Source organism: Polyodon spathula, chromosome 11 (genome assembly GCF_017654505.1).
Source record: "Polyodon spathula isolate WHYD16114869_AA chromosome 11, ASM1765450v1, whole genome shotgun sequence".
In the NCBI taxonomy this organism is placed as follows: Eukaryota; Metazoa; Chordata; class Actinopteri; order Acipenseriformes; family Polyodontidae; genus Polyodon; species Polyodon spathula.
Genome location: NC_054544.1, coordinates 7,092,479 through 7,114,233, shown reverse-complemented (window position 1 = coordinate 7,114,233; position 21,755 = coordinate 7,092,479). Strand labels below are relative to the sequence as shown.

General features: G+C 36.0%; 1 protein-coding gene across 1 annotated transcript; it reads right to left on the bottom strand.

Moving 5' to 3' along the window:
• Nucleotides 1-509: 509 nt before the first annotated feature.
• On the bottom strand, nucleotides 510-13,361 carry LOC121323266 (rho-related GTP-binding protein RhoE). Its single transcript, XM_041264234.1, has 5 exons — nucleotides 13,057-13,361; nucleotides 12,601-12,688; nucleotides 5,116-5,225; nucleotides 4,173-4,307; nucleotides 510-2,599 (listed from the first exon to the last, which is right to left on the bottom strand). Exons 1-5 carry the CDS (start codon nucleotides 13,204-13,206, stop codon nucleotides 2,351-2,353), a joined length of 732 nt encoding a protein of 243 aa, XP_041120168.1. The 5' UTR covers nucleotides 13,207-13,361; the 3' UTR covers nucleotides 510-2,350.
• Nucleotides 13,362-21,755: the final 8,394 nt, after the last annotated feature.

The following is a 21,755-nucleotide window of genomic DNA, read 5'->3' as shown; positions in this document are numbered from 1 at the left end:
CTGTTAAGAATGTTATAATCAAGAATAGCCCCGTATTCTTTGTACTTTCACACATGCTGCAACAGCATTCTTAAATATATATATAAAGAATGCTGTTGCTGACCAGGTCTGTATTTTTTTTATACTCTACATATTCTTCTCCATGTTCTCTCAAAAGACACATCTTTCAAATGTAATTTTTTTAAACTTGTTTTTTATTTGAGTCTCTCTATATTTCCTAATGGTGTTAATATTTTTGTGGATTAAAGTACATTTCAGAATTAAACTTGTTTTTAATTATAATTCTGGGTTACCACACATCTTTTCCTTGGAAAAGAAGTGGGGGTTGTATGCAAATCCCACTGTATGCTCATGTGTCAGCTTTAGTGAATGCCAGTTTGTACATTAGCCCTGCAGTTTACCATACTTTAGCCCATGTACTACAGACGTACTGTGCTATACCATTTCTATAGCTTTACCACATTTCACAAAAGAAACCTCACACTGAAAGAATAAATTGCAAAAATGTATACAATTTATTTTTGTATTTATTTCAAGGGAAAATATTATACTTCAATAAATACTACAGAAACATCAACAATAAAAAAAAAGGTGATGATGCTCAATGGTAATTTTGTTTTTTCTTCTTTACATTTAAATACAGAAAGAGCTTGCCAGCTAGTTTATAATACTGCCCTTAAGGATACTGAAGCACCAATCTGAAAGCATAGTTTAGAATTAAACATCCCCAGTCAAGTGGGGTATTATAAATACTGGAACGATATTGTTATTATCTTCTTGCAAAACAAAACAAAGTGCAACTATGAGAACTGTTACATGTTGAATATTGGAGCTTTATCTGTGTTCAGTACCCGGTCTATGCTTCCTATTCGGATATTCCCCCAAAAAAACCTTTATAAAATGAAGTGTTACGTAGTGATATATTATTAAAATCAACCTGTTTTCTTTTCAACTGGCTCTTATAAATGTACCATAGGCAGCAGTGCCCTTCAACCAATGGCATTAAAGACTGAAAAGATTAATTTGTTTTGTCAAACTGAGCCATACAGATATGATACTGTTGCATAGCTGAGGAAACCATAAGAAATAAAATGTCAGGTGCAAAGGATTCTTCAGTCCTTGCGAAGTTTATAAAGAATTTAGTTAAATAGTTAGTGCCATACCTTAAAAACATTTAGAAAATGTATTGACTATACTTGGGCAACTTCTTGCTGTCTTGTACTACTGTACTAGCAATGATCCCCTGTTTGTATATCGGCAAATGACAGCAATGCTGATTGACTTGAGCAATGGGATTGGATACACCCACAGTACTACCCTGTAGACTTCTGAAAAACTCTGAGAACTCTGAAAACTCTTTGGGTACTGACAAAAAAAACAAACAAAAAAATCTGTTCTTGGTTATGTTACAATACAGCACAGTACGATATGAAAACAGATTTTATTTTTTTCCTCAAAAGCTTATTGTATTTTGTCTAGTAAATTGGATGTACTTTCAGACATTTTGTGATGGTGCACAATTAATTTTCATACAGAACGAAAACTTAAGCCACCTATTTCTCTATGAGAAGTTGGTTACAAAATGAAGGGAAAACAAAAGCCCCCACACACACCCACACAACAAAATGCAGTCTTAAACTGGATTAAACCACAGTGATCATCTGACATTTGGCATCTGTTGCCCTGTGTCCTGCACCATTGGGATGCGGAACCTGCACATAAAATCCATTTTGTTGAAGTCCACAGCAGACTACAGTACGTTTTTAGATCGGTGAGGAATCATCCGACCAGGAGAGAGATGAAGCAACCTCAAAAGGTTGTGCTTTTCACATTTCCTTCAGGAAACTATGCTGCTTAGAGAACATCAATCCACACCTCTTCCTGAAGAAACTGGCAGTACTGACATTTTCCTGCTAAACTCCCAAATGGTCAAGATGTCACTTCCAGAAGCTACAACAGAATGAGGTCATTTCCTGTTAATGGAGGAAATTGGGTCAGATGTGACTGCTCAAGTAAAAGGCAGATACATTTGGAGTGAATTATAAAATGTCCACTTTTTAGAGTTCATATAATTTTATTTAGTTTGAGGCCTTTTAAGGTGGGTTTTTTTTGTATTTGACTTTTTTTCAGAAACTGTGAAGACACTTTTTTTTGCTTCAATTACACCCTTAATACCAGCTCTTTGCTCAGTTGTAAAGCATATAAAAAACCACAACCAAGGGTAAAGAACATTAAGTGCTGACAAACCCCTTGTTTCACACCTGTGGGGCAGTGCACCTCATTGAATCTTCACCAGCCGCCTTTCTTGTCCATAAAAGTATTGGAATTCCGTCCCTCCAGTTCAGATTCCTCACATTACTGTGCAGCTCTTTGCTTTGTCCTTCCTCAATTCTGAGGTGACTGCGGACAGATCTGGCCTGCTCGGCATGTGTGAAATTCTCTTGGTTGCCCTTGTTGACTTGTTGCGTTTGACATTTTTGTTTGTTTTGTTTACACATGCCAGGGTGGCCACGTGAAAAATGTCCCTTACGCTGTTCTCCGACTGCAAAGATGAACACTCTATGTATGGTGCTCCAATCTGCTTGGCCATGTTGGAACCCTGGAAAAAAACAGCACAAAACATTTTAAAAAAGGCAAAAATGTTCTTATCAAGCAAAGAGACACGATTTTAAAAGCCGTCCAAATTACTGCTACTGCTTTGCAAGGGAATCTCAAAAGGTAAATTTGAAATACCAATATTTTTAGTTGCATTAGACTACATGCTGTCAGCTGGAGAACACCAGCAAATGTATTCCAAGTTTAGTGGCATCGGGAATAGCCTGACTTTGCTTCAGAAGTCTTAATATTTTGACAACTTGCCTCACTCGGAAAGTGTTATTCACATAAAAAAAAAAAACCCATTAAACATTATAATAAAAGGAGTTGTTTCAGACTGCTTTCTTTCAGTTAGAATCAATAAGTGTATAACGCAGTGTGTGAACAATTCTATGGAAACACCAGATATTATGTTAATTAACCAATTTGTTTCTCACCTTTCCCTTTAGGTAAGTTGTAATTGTTGATGTCAAAATAAATTACTGCTTAACTGTTAATTCAGATCAAATGTAACATTGCCTTCATGTTTTTTAATTGCATGGATTAAATGTGAACCTGAATTCCTCACTGTTAAATTAATTTCCAAAAAGCTCTTAAAAGATTATAAAATTTAAAAAAAATGTATGAGAATGAAGCAAACAAGAATTAGTTCCACTTCAATTGTCAAAGCCGTACACATGGTCTGTGTGATTAAGATTAATTGCACAGGCTGCTTTAGACATGCAGTTTTTCTGTCAACCTGTCCGTGATCAGTTGTGGGAAAGATCCTGATACTTGCTAAACATTTGTTTTGTATTGTATTTTACTGAATACAAACACAGCAAACCAGTCTATATAATTCCAAATATGCATTTGATATATTTAACATTTACAGTTAAACAGCATTAGGGATTTGAAAAATGTCCAATTAGTAATTAATTGAACATGCAGAGAAGTTTAACATTGTTAAGCACTACTGCTAACATACCTAGCAAATAGTTCAAAAATGTAATTTTTAAAAACACACCCATGAAGGAGTTTACACTGTGTACCTTTGTTGTTCTTCATTTTCAGTATGAAGTTTAAACTCTTAACACGGATAAAGAAAACAAAAAAAGCAATCTAGAAGAATAATGCTGTACCAATGCACTATAGCCATGTGTTCAAATTAACCAGTTTCAACTGACCAACATGTAAGCCCTGTCTTTTGCTAGAAAGAATATATAGCTCAAAGAGCCAGCTGCTCAATGTTTCGATATGTTGTACATATCTTTCTCAAGGGAGCATTGCTCGAAGCAGTCACAGTAAGGGGGACATATATATATATATATATAATATATATTATATTATATATATATATATACACCGGATCATATAAAATGAGTTGTTATATATATATATATATATTAAACCGTTGTTTTTTTTTTATTAAACCGGAACATTGTGGCACTAAATGATCTACATTTGTACATGTCTGTGTGTATTGGCTTGGTCCTGTCAGATTAGTTCCATCAGGATCTATGGCAGAAACAACTTGTTTTTATTAGTCATCATGTAAAATACTGGTGCTATGTGAACAGAAAGGTGAAAACACTTACCTGATCATATGACACTGGTGTTTGTCTGTGATTGGACAGCTCTACTAACGTGCTGAGATCGGTGCGGAGATCGGACTTGCATCCCACTAGTAACATTTTAGTATTAGGACAAAACTCTTGGATCTCACCTTTCCACTAAAATAAAAATAAAAAAAAGTTTTGCAAGCATGCACAACAAGCATTTATATTTTTACATATCCGGTTGTCAAAACTTGTTTTTGTGGCAACAATCATTCTTTTCATGAAATATTGTTTGTATAATTTTGGTATTGGCTGAGTTTCAGAGAATTAGCCAAACTCCCTCCTTTATTCACAATATATCTGCTCGAGATCATTGTAATAGCTCTAATCATAAACTGTATGTACCTTCACACAGTACAGTGACCAGAACATAGTGTTAGCAGAAGTGTAGTCACTACCTAAGTTCTTATCAATAAAAAAAAAAAACATTTGTAATCTACACAGTTTAATATGTACACTGTGCATGACTAATTAACCTCAATTCAGACTTCTATGCTCCACAGCATAGCATTTGTACTGTGCGAAGTCTGGCAATTGTTTTCATAGGCCAACTGCCGCTCCCCGTCTCAGACACTGAAGTCATAGGTTACAAAACAGTGGCATGTCAGCTGACATCACTTTTCAAAAGGCAAGTATTATCCTTTGAAGTGCCAGCTGACAAACATTTTAGCATTTCTTCCAAATTAATCGCTACGTAATTCTGATTGTGTGTGTGTGTATGTGTGTGTGTGGGGGGGGGGCATGAATATACTGAAGGAAACATTTAGGAAATGACCTTCCAACTTTTTAAAAGCTAGGAGAAACCCAACCTGAAGACCTGATAACATATGGGTTAAACACTAGGACACACTGGAAAAGGCTTCCATATTGTGACAGTCACATTTGACTAGTGAGCATGCTTTATATTATTCCCAGTACTCACCTTCTTCAAGACGCTGTCAAGGGTTTCAGGCCTGCTTATATCAAAACAAATGAGAACAGCATCAGAGTCCGGGTAGGAGAGAGGCCGCACGTTGTCATAGTAAGGGGACCCTGCAAATGAAAAAGAGACGAGATAGTTTAACTTTTCAGAATATTCATTTTCTTGCTTTAACTGTATCCAACATTTTTTCCCCCAAAAGCAAAGCAAAACTTGATTAAACAAGTCTAATTGAGTGATTATTGTGAAAAAAAAAAATTAATAAAAAACATACATTTCTGTTCAATGGGACCACTATTAAGCCATATGAGTCCAAAAAGAACACTTCTTGTATAATATTAAAACCCTAAAAAACTGCTCCCATGGCAGGAATGCCCTTCACACCAAGATCTGTAATGTAGTTCCAGCCATTTCCAACATAAATAGCACATGTATGACGATCTCACATAAAAGGATACTACAAATCTGTATATCTTCAGCTCACCGTCATTGCTGCAGGACAAAGGGAGCTTACTAATGATTTGATAATGCAGCTGGAACCGGTAACCAAAATGTTTAAAGCACTTCCTTTCTTTTACTGAAGTGGTTCATATTTCTCTTGTATGGGTTGATAAAATATCTCAATTATAATACAATACTCTCTAGCTGGAAATACCCCCTTGGGGCTACCATAAATACATACAGCAATCATACAGGGGTACTTTAATAAAAGTCTTTAATAAAAATGGCATAATTGACCAAACAGAGAACACTTGTGTTGTTAGTGCACCAAGTGAGCAACTGCTTGTAGGTTCACAGCTATTTTATAATACCGCCTGACAGCTTGCTAACCCTGACACTATGGAGTGGGAAGTATAACGTACTGATTATATTTTCAAGTCTGAGTGCATATCAGTTTTATGTTGAAGTTCACCTTGTCGTAAAGTGCCATTGCTGTATTTTAATCAAGTAAACCTGTGAATCAATAAGCAGATTTATGAAAAATAAAAAAGCAGATTTCTATAGAGCCAGACATGTTACATTTAAAAAAGTCTTCTGGACTAGTCAGATATTTCTGTGTGCTACACAGACTGAAATAATTCCAAGATCTGTAGCCTTTTTCGGACAAACTCCCTTCTGACTGAAATTCATGTCTGGAGTATGTATACCATTACATCAAGGTGGAATGATGTTGTGCTCTGTGGAAACAGAGTGTTTGTACATATAGAAACAGCGCTAAGAATCTATGGAATTTTGTTTTCAAAGTAGAAGATGGCCTTTGGGAGTTTGGCAGTTGAAATAAAGAGCTGCCCTTCCATATGCTTGAAACATGAATTCACGGCAGTGCAGAAACAGAAGAGTTTCCCATCTTTTTCATACCTCTTAAAAACAGTTTGGTTACTGAGTATTAATTAAATAACGTAATATAAATAAAAATATATTTTGTAAGGCAGCAGCATGTAGACAGTTTATTTCAGTAACCATGGATGATAATAATAATAATCTTGATTTTTGTATAGCGCCTTTTATAGTGGACCACCATCACAAAACGCTTTCAAGATACGAGAACAGCCACTTACAACAATGCCTCACCCAAAAGACGGAGCATGAGTGACTTGTTCATGGTCACGCAATGAGTCAGTGGGTGAGCTGGGATTGGAACTGGGGATTTCCTAGTTACAAGGCTGTTTCTTTAACCACTGGACCACTCAGCCTCCTATATGCTTGTAAAGAGCAGATTCACCGAGTCATTATGATTGGCTCATTTTTAGTTGGAACCTGTGCTAAGCAGGTAGCTTTGGTCGTGTTCAATGAGTCATTTGTCAGCAAAAGACAATCACTCAGGTTTAGAAAGGATGTTTAAAAGAAAGCGTCTTTCCAAGGTTTGTGGTTTCGTTTTTTCTATGCATTTTTTCAAACATGGAAAAGACAAATCAATAAATACAACTAAACTGAAATTTAGGAATAACTGAATTATTTCATGATTATCCAATCCCCTTGACACAGGTTCTCCAGTGTCCAGGGACAGATTCATCAAAAAGGCGAATTATTGAGTCCAGAAGCCTGTTTACCAGCCGTTACAGATTTCTTTTCTAGTTTTAAGAAAACCCTGATAGGCCAAAATCCTATTTTACAAACACCCCATCGGTTCTGGCAGCCCTGCATTGCCCTTACCATTACTTAAGCAATTAGTGATCTGTGGTATCTAAAGTGGACAGCTGTCACCCACATGCATGAGGTGGAACTACTGATGCGGGAAACAAACGCTGGGCTGAGGAGACCTGAAACAAAATGACATGTATTGCCCGCCTGTTGGTTGTCGAGTCCCCCAGACTGCTTTGCTTTTATTTCAGTAAAATTTAGTATTTAAATTTTTATTCCTCTCCGCCTTTGAAAATAAAAACAGGGCCTGACAAAGGTGTCTGCAGTTTGACACACTTCCACACTCCAATCTGTCAAACTGACAGCATGCCATGAAGTTTCACCGCAGTCGTGTTTGGGAAATGAACCCCTGTCTGTTTGATTTATGGATTTGGGTTTTTTTTTTTTTTTTTTTTTTTTAAACAGGGCTATTAAAATGGACTTGAAGATGCCTGCAAAGATATCTGGTGTTTTATAACCATTTATTTTCTTACAGTTTAAAACCTATTAACTGTTCCAAAAAAATGCAACTTCAGGTACTAATCACAAAAACTGCACCAAGGAAGAGCGGAAAGGCACCACACCCAATTCATATTTCACAAGCTCAGTAAAAGCCAGTTTAAACAAAGCGAAATATCAGACAGGATGTCCGTGGTAAACACCAAGTAGCATTGGATCTACTACTCTACTGGGTGCTTCTAAACACATTTAAATCATATATCGTAATAATATATATATATATATATATATAATATATATATATATATATATATATATATATATATATATTAATATATATATAGATATAAGGTAATCATACCATGGTCTAAAGGATTTTAAAATGTTATGCAACTCATGTTTACTCATACGCAGTGCCATATGGCTCAGTATTGTGCGCTAGCATCAGCTGCTTAAAAGAAAAAACATGCCCTTTTGCTATGGCTGCTAGACACTTGTCAGTATGAGGTTGTTCAGTTTTATGTTTCATTCAATTAAAGGGTCTCTTTTGAACAATAAACGGCAGATGGTTATTGTGTTTTGTGGTTCTTATATGTAAACATGGTCTCCAGAAGTACCACAGATTTATATTTATATTGTACTGATATATAATATATATATCTAATATATATATATCATTACTGTATATATATATAGTATATATAAAATAGACACACACACACACACACCACTTTTAACTGAAGCCAGATTGAACTAAAGTCTCCAGCTGGGAATTGAACCACTTTTCCAGTGCAAACAGCTTGCATTTAAAAGGAGATGATAAAATAGCCTTATCTGACAATGTATTTTGTTTTTGGAATAAACCAAAATGAGGATAAGTGAAGATTTCAAGTTGCTTAAAAGAGTGTTAATTCCCCGAACAAGGCACCTTTCCAGCAGACCCCAATTGAATTGATTATGTAATTCTGCCGACACCTGGCATGTGTCCTTTTGAAAGTAAAGCTAATTTGTTTGAGGTCCCCAAAGGCATTTATGAATTTAATTACATGCTAATGCTCCAGACGGTCTATATTTTTAAGTCTTCAATATTTTCTAAAAGGACTTTAGATGGAACACATTTACTGAGTAGTCCACCACTTTAAAATAAATAAATAAATAAATTTTTTACATAAAAAAATTAGACAGTGTATACATTTTACATTGGTCTTTGACAATCAAAACAGACTACATTACTATGTGATCCTACAACCCTTACTGTTAAAAAGAACCAGTAAAAACTAGAATATTTAAAGTCAACAAATGACAAATCTCAACAGCATATAAAATGATCAAATCAATGATAGGATTTGCCTGTCTCATCAGGCACTGTAATGCAGTAACAATAGTTCCACTGTACTGTAAAAGTTACAACCCTTACGAGTAGTCTATGGAATCTCAGCCATGCAGCTTCCATTTACTCAGCAGATAGTTTTGTAATGAGATATCTGTAACAATAACCAACCATTGAAAAGAAAACCAATTCAATACCATGTACTAATATATATATGACTTTTAAAGAATTGAAAGATTACATATGCATGTCTTAAAATAAGTTGTTCATGGAATTTCTAAGATTTAGCAGAACCGGTGCATATTTTTTTTTGTTCTGTTTTTAAAGGAACTGAAGTGTTTATGGAGACTAAAGCAAGTAACTGAACCTCAAACCAGACCCTGCTCTAATGACAATGCAGTCAATCCATAATCCCAAGAGGAGAGAACCGGAGAACAAAGGCATGTGAAAGAGCCTTCTCTAAAGGGTCAGCAGGCTCCTCAGTGGAGCTGCAGAATGTCATTCTGCCCTTTGTCTCAGTCTTGCCTGCCCAGTGATAAGCAGAAGTAGATGTTGATTGGACTGGATGTTTGATAGACTCCCCTCAAAGAGTCAATCTAACAGCTGCTCTACCTCAGGCCGACATATATACCCAGCCCGTTTCCTCACTAAATATTTCAGTCATTTACACACACAAAATCAATGTAATATTCAATATTTGTATGTGCCAAAGTTAAAATTACTTAAATGGAGCTATCGCTATACAAAAAAAAGTGTCACTTCTTTCTATTACAGATGAAGATTAATACAGATGAATTTAACAGATAGTCCTTTTTCCATTCAGCGCTAGTGCTGTGTCTGGCGTTATAGGGCTATTAAGAGCTTCCTCAAAAGGGATATGTGCTGACATGTCCACACAAATGTAAATTGTTTTGCATCTGTCTATCTCAAGGTGCTGTACTACAATTTCCCCAACTTCTTTTGACTAGCATGTTTGGTGTTCTTTTGTTCCCAGCAATATGCAAACGCAGGTCAAAGATATATGTAAACTGACATGGAAGAATGGATACACCCGCTGAGCTGTTCAACTGAATTTTCACAAAGAATAAAACATGCGTGTTTCTGCAAACAAAAAAAGAAAGAAAAGAAATTCACAATGGAGGAAAGCCAGTCCTCAAATACATTCTCAGCTCGCTGTACAGCTGTTCAAAGCTTATCCATTGAAAATAAAAATGAGTGGATTATCAGATTTCTGGCTTTATAGGTTGTCAGAGGAATTTGCACAGAGACCTCTTCTTCCCTTTTTAATCTTTTAGAGCTTGGTTTTACATCATAAACGTTACCCCCATCCCTATTAACCAGGAAAGGGCAGGCACACAAAAGGGCAGTGAGAAGGAAAACCAAAGTGGGTTTGATATTCCCACCCAACACTTTAAATGACAACTATGCCCCATTTTACAAATGTTATTGACATTAAAAACCTTAACTACATAAGAAAAATAAACCAGCCTTAAGGTGAGGGATTACCCTATACAAATATCATGCACTGCTACCTTGATGTTTAAGGATAGTGTAATTGATTGGTTGACAGATTTATTGCTGGTCCAGCTGACCCAATATGTAATGGGAATAGATTATCCGAAAACCAGCAGCTGGGCCAGGCCATAATGGAAGCCAAGTTACACATCAAGGATCAACCAAATTACCTGCCCTTTCCTTCCATTCAGGTTAATTTGGGGGTTTTATTAATCCGAAATTGTAAGTCCTCATTTTCTACAATTGTTTTATGTTTTATTTGTTCTTAAAGTTACTTTGTATCTCTGAATGGTTTTAAGTTACACCAGTGTAAAGCTAAATATATTTAGATTCAGCAATTATTTTATTTGGCTTTTAGATAGCAGTTCAAGTCTAGATAAAGAATAGCACAGTAGAAAAAAAAAAAAAAAAGTCATACAACTCCCCCTGTAACAAATCCTATACTTTAAACTCTCTTCAAAAGGCAGGTTTGGTTTTGCGCAGGAAATGCCTGTTGTTTTGAAGAATGAAGCGCCTTTAATGGCTTGATGCGTTCGGGTAAGAGCGGCAATTAACTGGCAGACGTCTGCTGGCCTGCCCTCCTGACCGCCATGGACCCCAGCTGTACATGTCTGCTTGCAAGCAGGTTAGATGGCTGCAAGGAATTCAGCCAATTACAGAGGTCGGGAAGAATTTGGCAATAGCTGTTAATTATTGCCAGACCTTGGTAAGGTCTGGAATATATATATATATATATATATATATATATATATATATATATATATATATATATATATATATATATATTCCTGTATCATTGATATAGTTTTCGTACGAGTAGGCCAGGGTTTATGATGGGAATACAGCACACAAATCAAACATCTTAACTACTGATCCTAGGCAGTGACAGGATAATACGCATATGCATTGTCATACAGTGTAGCTCCAAAAAGACTTCATGGATCAGGGGACTACAGAGCTTCAAGGTACAAAATGTAATTCGATCCAGCTTGCCTGCAAGACTTTGTATGCATCCCACGGAATGGAGTGTTTCAGCTTGTAACTGTTCTGTGCTTTTTTTATTCTAATGCTACCGATAAAGACATAAAACAGGGCATTTGGATTGCAATGATCAGCGGGGTCCTCCTCTGTATCTGTTGACAGAGTCTTGAGGTGGGGTGGGAGGGAGGGAGAAGAGCAATTTAGGCTCCTTCCTGACTGTGCACTCAATCACATTCATTCCATACATGCTAGCAACACAACCGCAGCTAGTTACGGATCTGGGCAGATCCCGGAAGTGGAAAACTGTTACAGAAATATTGCACTGAAGTTTGCTCACCCTCCCCTGCTTTTATTGTGCTGTGCAGTTTGGCAAAGAATCAAAGCCATATTCAAATTGGTCTACCAGGGGAGGGGGATTAATGGCAAATCACATGTCTTAAATGCAGCAACTTTTATGAATGGAATACCAATGAAATACCAAGTAGAAAAACATAAACACCAGCATGCAGAAACGCCCTTTTTAAACAAATTAAATTATGAATTTCTGAAATCTTATATCCTATTACTGCCATAAAGTGCAGTACTTTGGACACAGTAACTCTGAATGCAGTATAACAGTAGTAATGCAATTCTTACTACTGCATCCAAAATATAAGAGTTAGATTTATCACATTACAAAAAAAATATGTATTGCATGAATGGGTGGCGCTATATAAAGTACTGCACTGGTATTTAAATGTAAATACACGGGCAATGGTCAAATAATTGCAAATGACCCCACCTACACTTATTGTATACATTTTTACATTGCAGCTCATTTCAGTACCATTTTGCTGGAAGACTGGGCTGGCATATATAACAAAAATGATTTGATCGACTTTACAATCGCTCTTATACATTTGCATTTGCTCACGTAATGTAGGCTACAGACTAAGAGAGACCTTGGGAATATACAATGAATAATGGATGTGCACAGACGTCACAACATGCAAGAGGTGGTATGACATTGTTAAGCTAAGCTACAACTAACAAGACTGGAATGTCATTACTCTGATGTTTAGGCGAGTTTGTTGTCGTCTTACCTGAAGTGTCCCAGAGACTCAGTTCAATTCTCTGAGTGTCGATTTCAAAACTGGCTGTGTAATTCTCAAACACTGTAGGAACGTAGTTCTAAATGAAAAGGAAAGCACATTTGAGTATCGTCCTTTGAAATAAATAACGACAGTCATACAATAAAGAAAAGCAATGTAACAGTCAGATACAGCTTAAACTAAGAATGTATTACTATTAGGTAAAATAAATTGTCAATTAAACCAAAAAAGAAAAAACAACGAAATAAGCAAAGCAAAAGTTCAAAATAATAAAATGCCAGGTTACTGTATGCTATATGATCACATATGAAATAAATCCAATATTTTTTTTTTCTTAATCCAGTGTAGGGCAAAGAATTGGGTTTCTTCGCAAGTGAAAAAGTTTGCGTATTATTATTATTATTTATTATTATTCCAAATTAGGCGCTGCCAAAATCCATAACGTACCTCAGGAAAGCAGTCCTTAGCAAACACATGAAGTAAAGCAGTTTTTCCACACTGGCTATCTCCCACCACTACTATTTTACACTTTACACTCTGGTTAGGATCCATTCCGGACATGTTAAATAGTTTCTGGCTTTGTCTTCTTTCCTTCATTGGTTTTATCTTCTAACTCGTCCTTGAAACCAGCAATGGAAAAAAAAAAAAAAAACCTATTGTGCTATTAAAACAGTTCGAAACCTCCCAGACGATGAACCAAGGCAATTGTTCCTAATTCTATCTGAAGCAGTCTTCCTTTCACATACATCAGTTTTTACTGTGTCGTTCCCTTCTGTGCCACATGTGCCGGTTTATATACGACGCTGTAAACCAATCCCTTTCTTTCGCATTCCAAGTACACACAAGACCAGCCTACTATTCCAAATATGGCAACAGGGAGACTTGCATTACTGAGAGGCACTGAAGACAAAACTGCAAGTTACGCGCCCCCTAGCAATATTTCAGGTAAATACTGAGCAAATTAAATCGCTTTGGTATGAACAAATACATTTTATTAGCCTGCTGGACAATGCATACAACTTTACCATGTATTGTAAAATCAAACAAGATAGAACTGTTTAGACGACAGTACTGTTATAAAAAGTGACATATTATATACTATATATACAATATACAGTATATGTATGAAACACAAACATTGATGCATTAATAAAACAACCCAGCAACATGTGGTAAGGTTGTAAAAATGTTATTGCAATGTTTATTTCAAACAGCATCCAGAACAGTAGCCCAGTATTACAATTAAATGAACACTAACATTATTTAATTATGTTCCAGTTACACTATACTTTCTGTAAATTCTACAAGTGCCTAAACAATAATTGAACAGATAATAATAGCAGAAAGCATACAAATAACAGATTATTTAAGTAATATCAGATCACAGTATTAATGAATATAGAGATTCAAAACAAAATGTTTTTACAGTTAGGAAATGTGGATTTTATCAACTGAATAATGTGAGAATATTAACCACATCCTATGTTAACCAAGAAGTGGTTAAGTGACTTGTTTGAATCTCACAGTGAGTGAGCTGGGATTTGAACCAGGGACCTCCTGGTTACAAGGCCTTTCTTGTTAACCAGCAGACCGCACAGCCTCCTATCTATATAATAAGATAGTCAGGTTTTCCATAATGTATATTGCCCAAAGCTGTCGATGCCATGATATGCATAATCAAGGGACCGGGAATCTGTGAAATGAAGCTGATATACAATAACATTGCTGAAGGCAAATAATTAGTTAAAATTGTGTGTGTATAATATATATATATATATATATATATATATATATATATATATATATATATATATAATGCAGATACATTATATACAGCATTTTTAAGGGTATCCTTTTAAAGGCAGCGTATTTGACATTAAGTCTCATCTGTAAAATCCCCTGTGATCTGCCCCAGAGGGGGGTCATCCAACCAGGCCCAGAGCACCCTTGGCATGGCACTACATCAAGTAAACAGCTATCTTACGGTGATTCAATAAAATTAAGTGTGCACAGAATCTGCTCTCTTGAGTGGTCAGATTCAACTCACCTGAGAGGACAAGCTATTGCCCTCATACACAGGTGGCTGAGTTAAATTAAGAATCAATGAATCAATGACCCTGGCCACATTCTCACATGTTAATTGATTAATGACCTTAGCCACATTCTCACATGTCTTCAATTCCTCTCCAATCAGATCAGACATAACATTTACAGCTGACATGCCTGCCTGTTGGAGAGGAAATAAAGAAGAAAATACAGCATCTAACCACGATCCCTGCTCCAATACATAATACATACAATATTTACAGAGCTTTACAATTTACAGGGTATTTGCCCTGCCGTTGTAAGATTTGTAGAACATAATATATTAGTTTGCTGTCCTTTAATGTCTTATAACAGTTTAATTGGTCAATTTCTTGGCATATTACAGTTAGAATTTTGTGCTGCCTGCTGAAATCCAAAGGAAAGATCCTTGCAAGCAAAGTATTCATAATGACTTGGCCTGTAGGCGTTTGCTTTGGTTGTCATAGCAATGCAATATTAATGTTGATGCTAGGCGTGGAGAGCTGGCATCTGCAGGCATTTGGCCCAGCTCTCCCACCAGCAACCTCCAATCAGAGAAGGGCAAAGAGAGGTGTGAACATCGTGGATAAATGTACATCTGTCGTCCTAAGGGGATGTGCTTGCATGAGGCAAATGAAATAGAATCAGCAGGGGGTTTTTTTATGGTTTAACGCCTCATTCTCCACAATTCACATGAACAAGAAAATCTTCTTCAGACTGTGCTAATTGACTTTGGTCTGAACAAATGTTGGTTTAAAAGTTGTGATGTTGCAGTGGGTTTTTTTGTGTTTATTTTTTTTTAGTCAGGTGACAGAATGGTATATCCTAACCACAGCCCCTATCCTATTTGAGTCATTTAAATAATTGTTATTTGGGTATGGCCTCAACCAAGGTGGCCAATGAACAAATTCATGTTCCTTGGCAATTCTGACTATTGTCCTTCTTTTTGGTGACTTCTTTTTAAAAAATATATTTAGATATATTTACCTTCGAATAAGTAATCAATGTGTGTGTGTGTGTGTATGTGTGTGTGTGTATGTGTGTGTGTGTGTGTTGGTGTGTGTGTGTGTGTGTATGTGTGTTTTATATTAGTTAATCTAAAACAATAAAGATTTGACAATACTCAAAAGCATTGTGAAGGTATTGGGACTCAAGGTATCTTAATACTTTTTGAAATTTACTTTAGGTATTCATTTTATGGGAAACAGTCTGCTATCCAATACAAAAAATAAATAAACATACTTGTATATAAAGTGATGATGATGATGATGATTAGCAGTTGTAGTAGTGTTGGGTTTAAACACATATTCATGTGAGAAAAGTAGATCAAACCCTACCAGAACAAATTGACTTTACTCTGGCTTCTCTACAGCAAAATAAAGATCTATAGCTTTCTAAGCATGTTGCTGTTTAAACAATTTGAGTTTGGTTTAGATAATAGGCAGCTGGAATTTCCTGCCTTAAGCATGTATCCATGGTGACAGGTCTATTCTTGTGTAAACAGCTTATAAGAAGGTGAACACCTGAGCATTGCTGAGGTGAGAGATTTACAGGTTCTACCTCGCTTTCCTCGTTTACTGTTCCACACAGCTTGTTGAAGGGAAAATAGATGTTTTTACTCAGTGTTCACATGTTTTCCATAGCCTTTGTACAAAATGCAGATAATACTGTATTGTTTCATAATGGTTGGTGGTAGTGCCTCTCTCTTGTATTTTATTGTACAATTGCCCACTGTTTTCAATCTAAAAGGTCAGGTTACATCTATTCTGAACTAATGGTTTGGCATGTTTTCAACCCTGTGGCACTGTGCTGGTAGGTTGTTTTGTGGAGTTTCAGTCAATGGAAAGAAATCAGACCTGAAAATTGCTGCCACCATTGCACATGAAACCTAGCCCTTTTCATCTACTGGCACAGCACAGGTCACAATTTGGGTCATTTCAACATCTGGACCTTTTGACCAATACAATTTGGAATCCAGCAATGACTATGAATCATAAGCTCAAATGTTGGTAGGACAATAACTTGTTACATTTTAGTTACATATTATTTATACTTTTTCTTTTTAGAATACACATGATTGCAAATTGCCCCATGGATTAATATGGGATGTTATTTATCAAAACAATAAATGTTAAAATTATTTAAAAATAAGGTTGAACTCTAAAACTGCAATGGATCATGTAACATCGCTGACTTGTTTCAACTTTTAGAGGATTACAAGATTAAAAAAAAAAAAAAAAAACACAAATGTTGTATTATTCAAAGTTTTTGGTTTGACCTTAATCCAGATATCATTTTTCTTCTTCCTTTATATCATTTTTTTTTTTTTTTGCAAGGATTTGTTATGGCTAGGATCACTAGATATGTTTGCTTTAATTGACTGGAAACACAGTGTAGAACTGGCAACACTGCACCTGTGGTTCAGCTTATGCAACAGAATACATTGGGGTCCCAAGACCCGTCTGCTGCCAGAACAGGAATGTGTAGTGCATGTATAGTTTAAATACTGTATAATTCAATATATTTCAGCATTCTTTTTTTTTTTATATTACCATTTGAATTTCAACATGATAGTTTATGCCTTCTTCAAAAATGCTTCAGGGGGGCAGCTATAACAAAATATACAATCTATGGTGGTTTAAAGCAATACAAAATGAAAATGGATTGATGACTGTGGTGATGTCGCCATCTTTATAAGGAAGACATACATTTTACGCTACCTCTACATCTACATCACAGCGGTGTTTTTGCTATTTAATTATATAATTTACGCTATTTATTAACGCTTGACTAACTTTTTGAAATATGTAGTTTTACATAAGCACTAACTCATTCTGTGTCAGGCATGAAGCACAGGAGCATGAAGCACAAAAGACTTGAGCACATGTTTTAAGTTAGACTAGCAAGTGTAAATTTGTGGATTTGGGATGAGTTATGTGAATACCAACCATGGAAACATCAGGTCAGCGACACGTTTACATGTTAAAAAACATTTGGTTCTCTGCTACAATGCCATGACTGACTGATGAGCTTTGTCATCAGTAAAAAGAAACAGTTCAGAACACACATTTTCAGCGCATTCCAGATCTCAGCACTGCAGTTGAACACGATCAGTGTTGTGTCACCGATCTGAAAAGCAGCAAGGTCAACCCTGAAGTCAACTGCCAGACTCAAAAACAGTTTGCTGATGTTGAGGTTGTTCACCCCAAAACCCCTTTTATCTGCATCCCCCTTTTTTTTTTTTGCCTGCCAGCTGCCACTGGTATAAACGTCTTGATCCATGAGACACTTTTGAGCTGGTGTTGTAGGTCAGTTAGACTTTTAATAATACAAAGTCCCACGCTATCGTTTAAATCAAATATGTATCATGTAATCTACATCTGTAATAACATTAGGCTGTGCACAATAAAGCTTGAAGGATACATGAAGAATATATTTGAAATCTCAAATACTCTTTCAGTGATTAAATGTGAACAACAAAATGCTCTTTAAATGAATCTTCCAGAGTAAAAAGGGCAATTCTACTTTACTTTATTCTATTTAGTGTAAGGTAGTTGTATTATTTATATTTAACAAGTTGCTGGTGAACTCAGCTTGCTACTTGTCATGTTGTTACTGGTCTTAAAGAGTAAGTAGCGGGGTTCAGAAAAATATAACGTTATACATCCCCTTGTGTTACTGCACCTGTCTTAATATCGTACCTGTAATTTTTTATTTAAAATGTAATAATGTATATACTGTACAGTAGTGCAGCTATCTGTCAGCTGTGATACAGAATGATGACATACAAAGTTCAATATGTGGTTACTTGCAATTGTTCCGGAATACTCTATGAACAAAGATGTAGAAGTCTTTGAAATGTGCGGAAAAAGCTGGGTACAAGGTGCCTATTGAAGAAGCTGTACCTTGAAGAAAGAAAAAAAGAAAAAATAGACATTGAGAAAAATAATTGGTGTAAATATTTTATGTTCTTTGACAGTGTTTGAATAAAAATTCAAGACATGACCCTGAACATTAATACCAGCCTGCATTATAGTCTCCTCATTACTGCCACAAAGTAATGATTTTATTTTTTATTTTGTGCCACACAGTAATGCCTCAATCGTGTACTTCAGTTGGTATTTAATGGATAAAACAATGGTTATTTATAGCCATGCTTTACACAGAAACAACTGTAAGCTTAGATCAGATTTTCACAGACATTCCTTATGTAGGTGATTAAAAGCAATAGCTGTGAATCCAAATGTGACTTTCTGTAGTCTTCTCCTTTTAATTAATTTAATTACAAATATTTGTGCATGGCTATCTTCATAATTACTCACCCCTGAAACAAGTTGAAATACACACTTGGATGAATCATTCCCCATATAACTTGGTTTAACTACAGGTGCTACATGTCGTTTTTAATAATGTAGTAGACAGAATAAAGATTTCAAAGAACATTAGAGAGTATATTTCAGACAAGCATTTCCCTGCTGCTTTATTGTCTGAGCCTGCGCAGAATGTTAATCGTGTTTTTACTTTGCTTAGTAATTAGCAATGTTGAAACTGTCCCAACTGAAACCGAAGCTTAACTGACAAAAAACTAAAAAAGAAACATTTCCACAACATCCCTTTTTTAAAATTTCTGACAAGTGGTATGAACAGGACAATGTAAGGGCTATTGACATACATTGCTGAGCACAGTCCATGGACCCTGAATTTCATACAGTGGTGCTGATTGGAGATGTGAGAATTTAATTGTTTTAATGAGTTCATCCATTGTACAATATTTGTTCCAAACCTTTTACAAATATTTTACACCCCATCAGCAGGTTCCTAAAATCTCAGTACATGCCCTGGAATTTAGACCTTGAGCCCTGTTCTTGATTTCACCCAAGAAGACTACTTCAACTTCCTCTTTTTAGTCCTGTTAAAAAACTCGCTCAAAGTTTTCACTCAGTTTAGCATGCATCAGGATGCAACTGCAGTTTTATCACTGGCTACCATTTGTACAAATTGTTAACTGCAAGGTTTATGCCCTGGCTTTAAAGATTTTATATGGCCAAGCCATTTGTTCCCTAGTTATAATCAATGTGTTCCTTTTGCAGGTCATTCCTGTGGCTTTTACACCCCTTCCATCAAAATACTTTCTAAAGTGGTGTTAGGGAAACCCAGACTTTCTCTAGATCAAATCCTTTTTATTTATAGTTGCATTCCCTGCCTCTTAATTGGAAGCTGACACTCTCTGCAGTGCCTTGGGACATTATATTACTTTTAATGCTTTGTGGGTTTTGCATAGTGCTTGCCAATTAGCACCAGTAACTGTATTCATTACTATTAGCTGCAGTTTTAGGTATTATCCTAAAAATATTTTGAGTGACAGTTACCCCCACATGTTGTCTTCTGACAAGTTTTCCTGTCTGACTTAAACAGGGATAGGTAGGTTGAGTTAATAAAGAGATGCCCAGAGAGATTTGCCTGATGGGGAAAGTGTGGATCACTCTATCCCATTGTTAAATGACTGGGGGTTGGTCAATGTCAGTATGGCACCACAAAAGCCAGAATGTAATTCTGTAAAGTTAAGTAGCCTGTTGTGTTTTGTTTTGTAACTGCACTGCATCTTATTTTTATATCCTCGCCAAAAATATGCAGCATGTTGTTCTAAAAGACCCAAGGGAAACTGGCATTATTTCTGCCACCAGCATTGATGTGTCAGGTTTTTTTGTTCTCGTGTTTTATTCCCAGACATGTAGGAATAAAGAGAACATCCGTCTTGGCGCCAGATAACTGCATGGGTGAAATAAAAGAAAATTCCAAACTTGTATATTCTATTGAGTGTTATGTTTATATATATATATATATATATATATATATATATATATATATATATATATATATATATATATATATATATATATATATATATATATATATATATAAAATTGAAGGACTGGATGAAGTATGAATTCTTGAGGTAACCGTTATGGATAGTTCTGTACATTCTCTCTAATAATTATTTTGTACTTGAAGGATGCAAGAGATTTACCACAAACACATTTCCATTGGACTTCCATACCAAAGATGTCATTTTCAACAGTACACTGACCCTCAAACACCTATTTCTACTACTCAGCTGGTATTTCTTGAATGATTCCCTTTGCATTCATGTTCTAAGCCGTTACCAGGCCCAGGCTTGTTGATCTGGTGAGACCTGGGGAATCCAAGGTGGCACGACTGCAGGCTGGTGGAGACCTCTGCACACATCAAATCAGCCCTAAGATCCTTAAAAGCATCTTGACTTTTTCATGGTGCTCGACACCTTGACAACACCCTCTATTTTGAAGTTTTGCAGAAATACCCCTATAAACAGGAAATGCTTGAGTGTGATTGCTTTAGTACCTTCTGTGTTTGCGTTCAGTGAAGCACGGCTAATCTTTAATGCAGCCACTGTTTAAGCAGCAGGAGAATCACAATCCCTGCAGGTTTGCAATTACCACAGCATGGGATCGATATTTGCATAACAAACAGTGACGCTTTTTAAATAAACTTCAGGAAAAGCAAAGGAGTCCGGTTTATGTTGTTGTAGCTGATAGTATGAAAGGTAAAGAGGGCAACTGACCATCCAATGACTGTTTAAAGAGGTTATTTAAAGTTAAAGAATTTGGCCAGTATCTGGACATTTCCATAACCCCACTTAGATCTTATAGCCAGCTATTATACATCATGTCTGGATCTAAAATTGAGACTGGAGACTTGCAGACTGTATTAAATGACTTCCACTGATAAAAACAAGTTTAGCAAATTACTATGTTATGTTTGTGGTTGTCATTTGGAAGGCTGATGCTCTTGGGTGGGGGTGGGGTGCCGTAATATAGCTACATTGATCCTGTGCAATAAACTTCTTGTAGGAATGCATGTAGCAACCGTGGCACAGTATATTTAATATTCAGTAAGTTTGAAAAGAAAAAGAATAGCTAGGCTGTCATTATTTTGTTTTACTAGTTTTACTTTGTATGTCAAGTAAATTTTGCTCTCTAGGCCCAACAAAGATTGTTCTTTTTCAGGTTTTCAAGGTTGCTTTACTGGATCTATTCACAAAG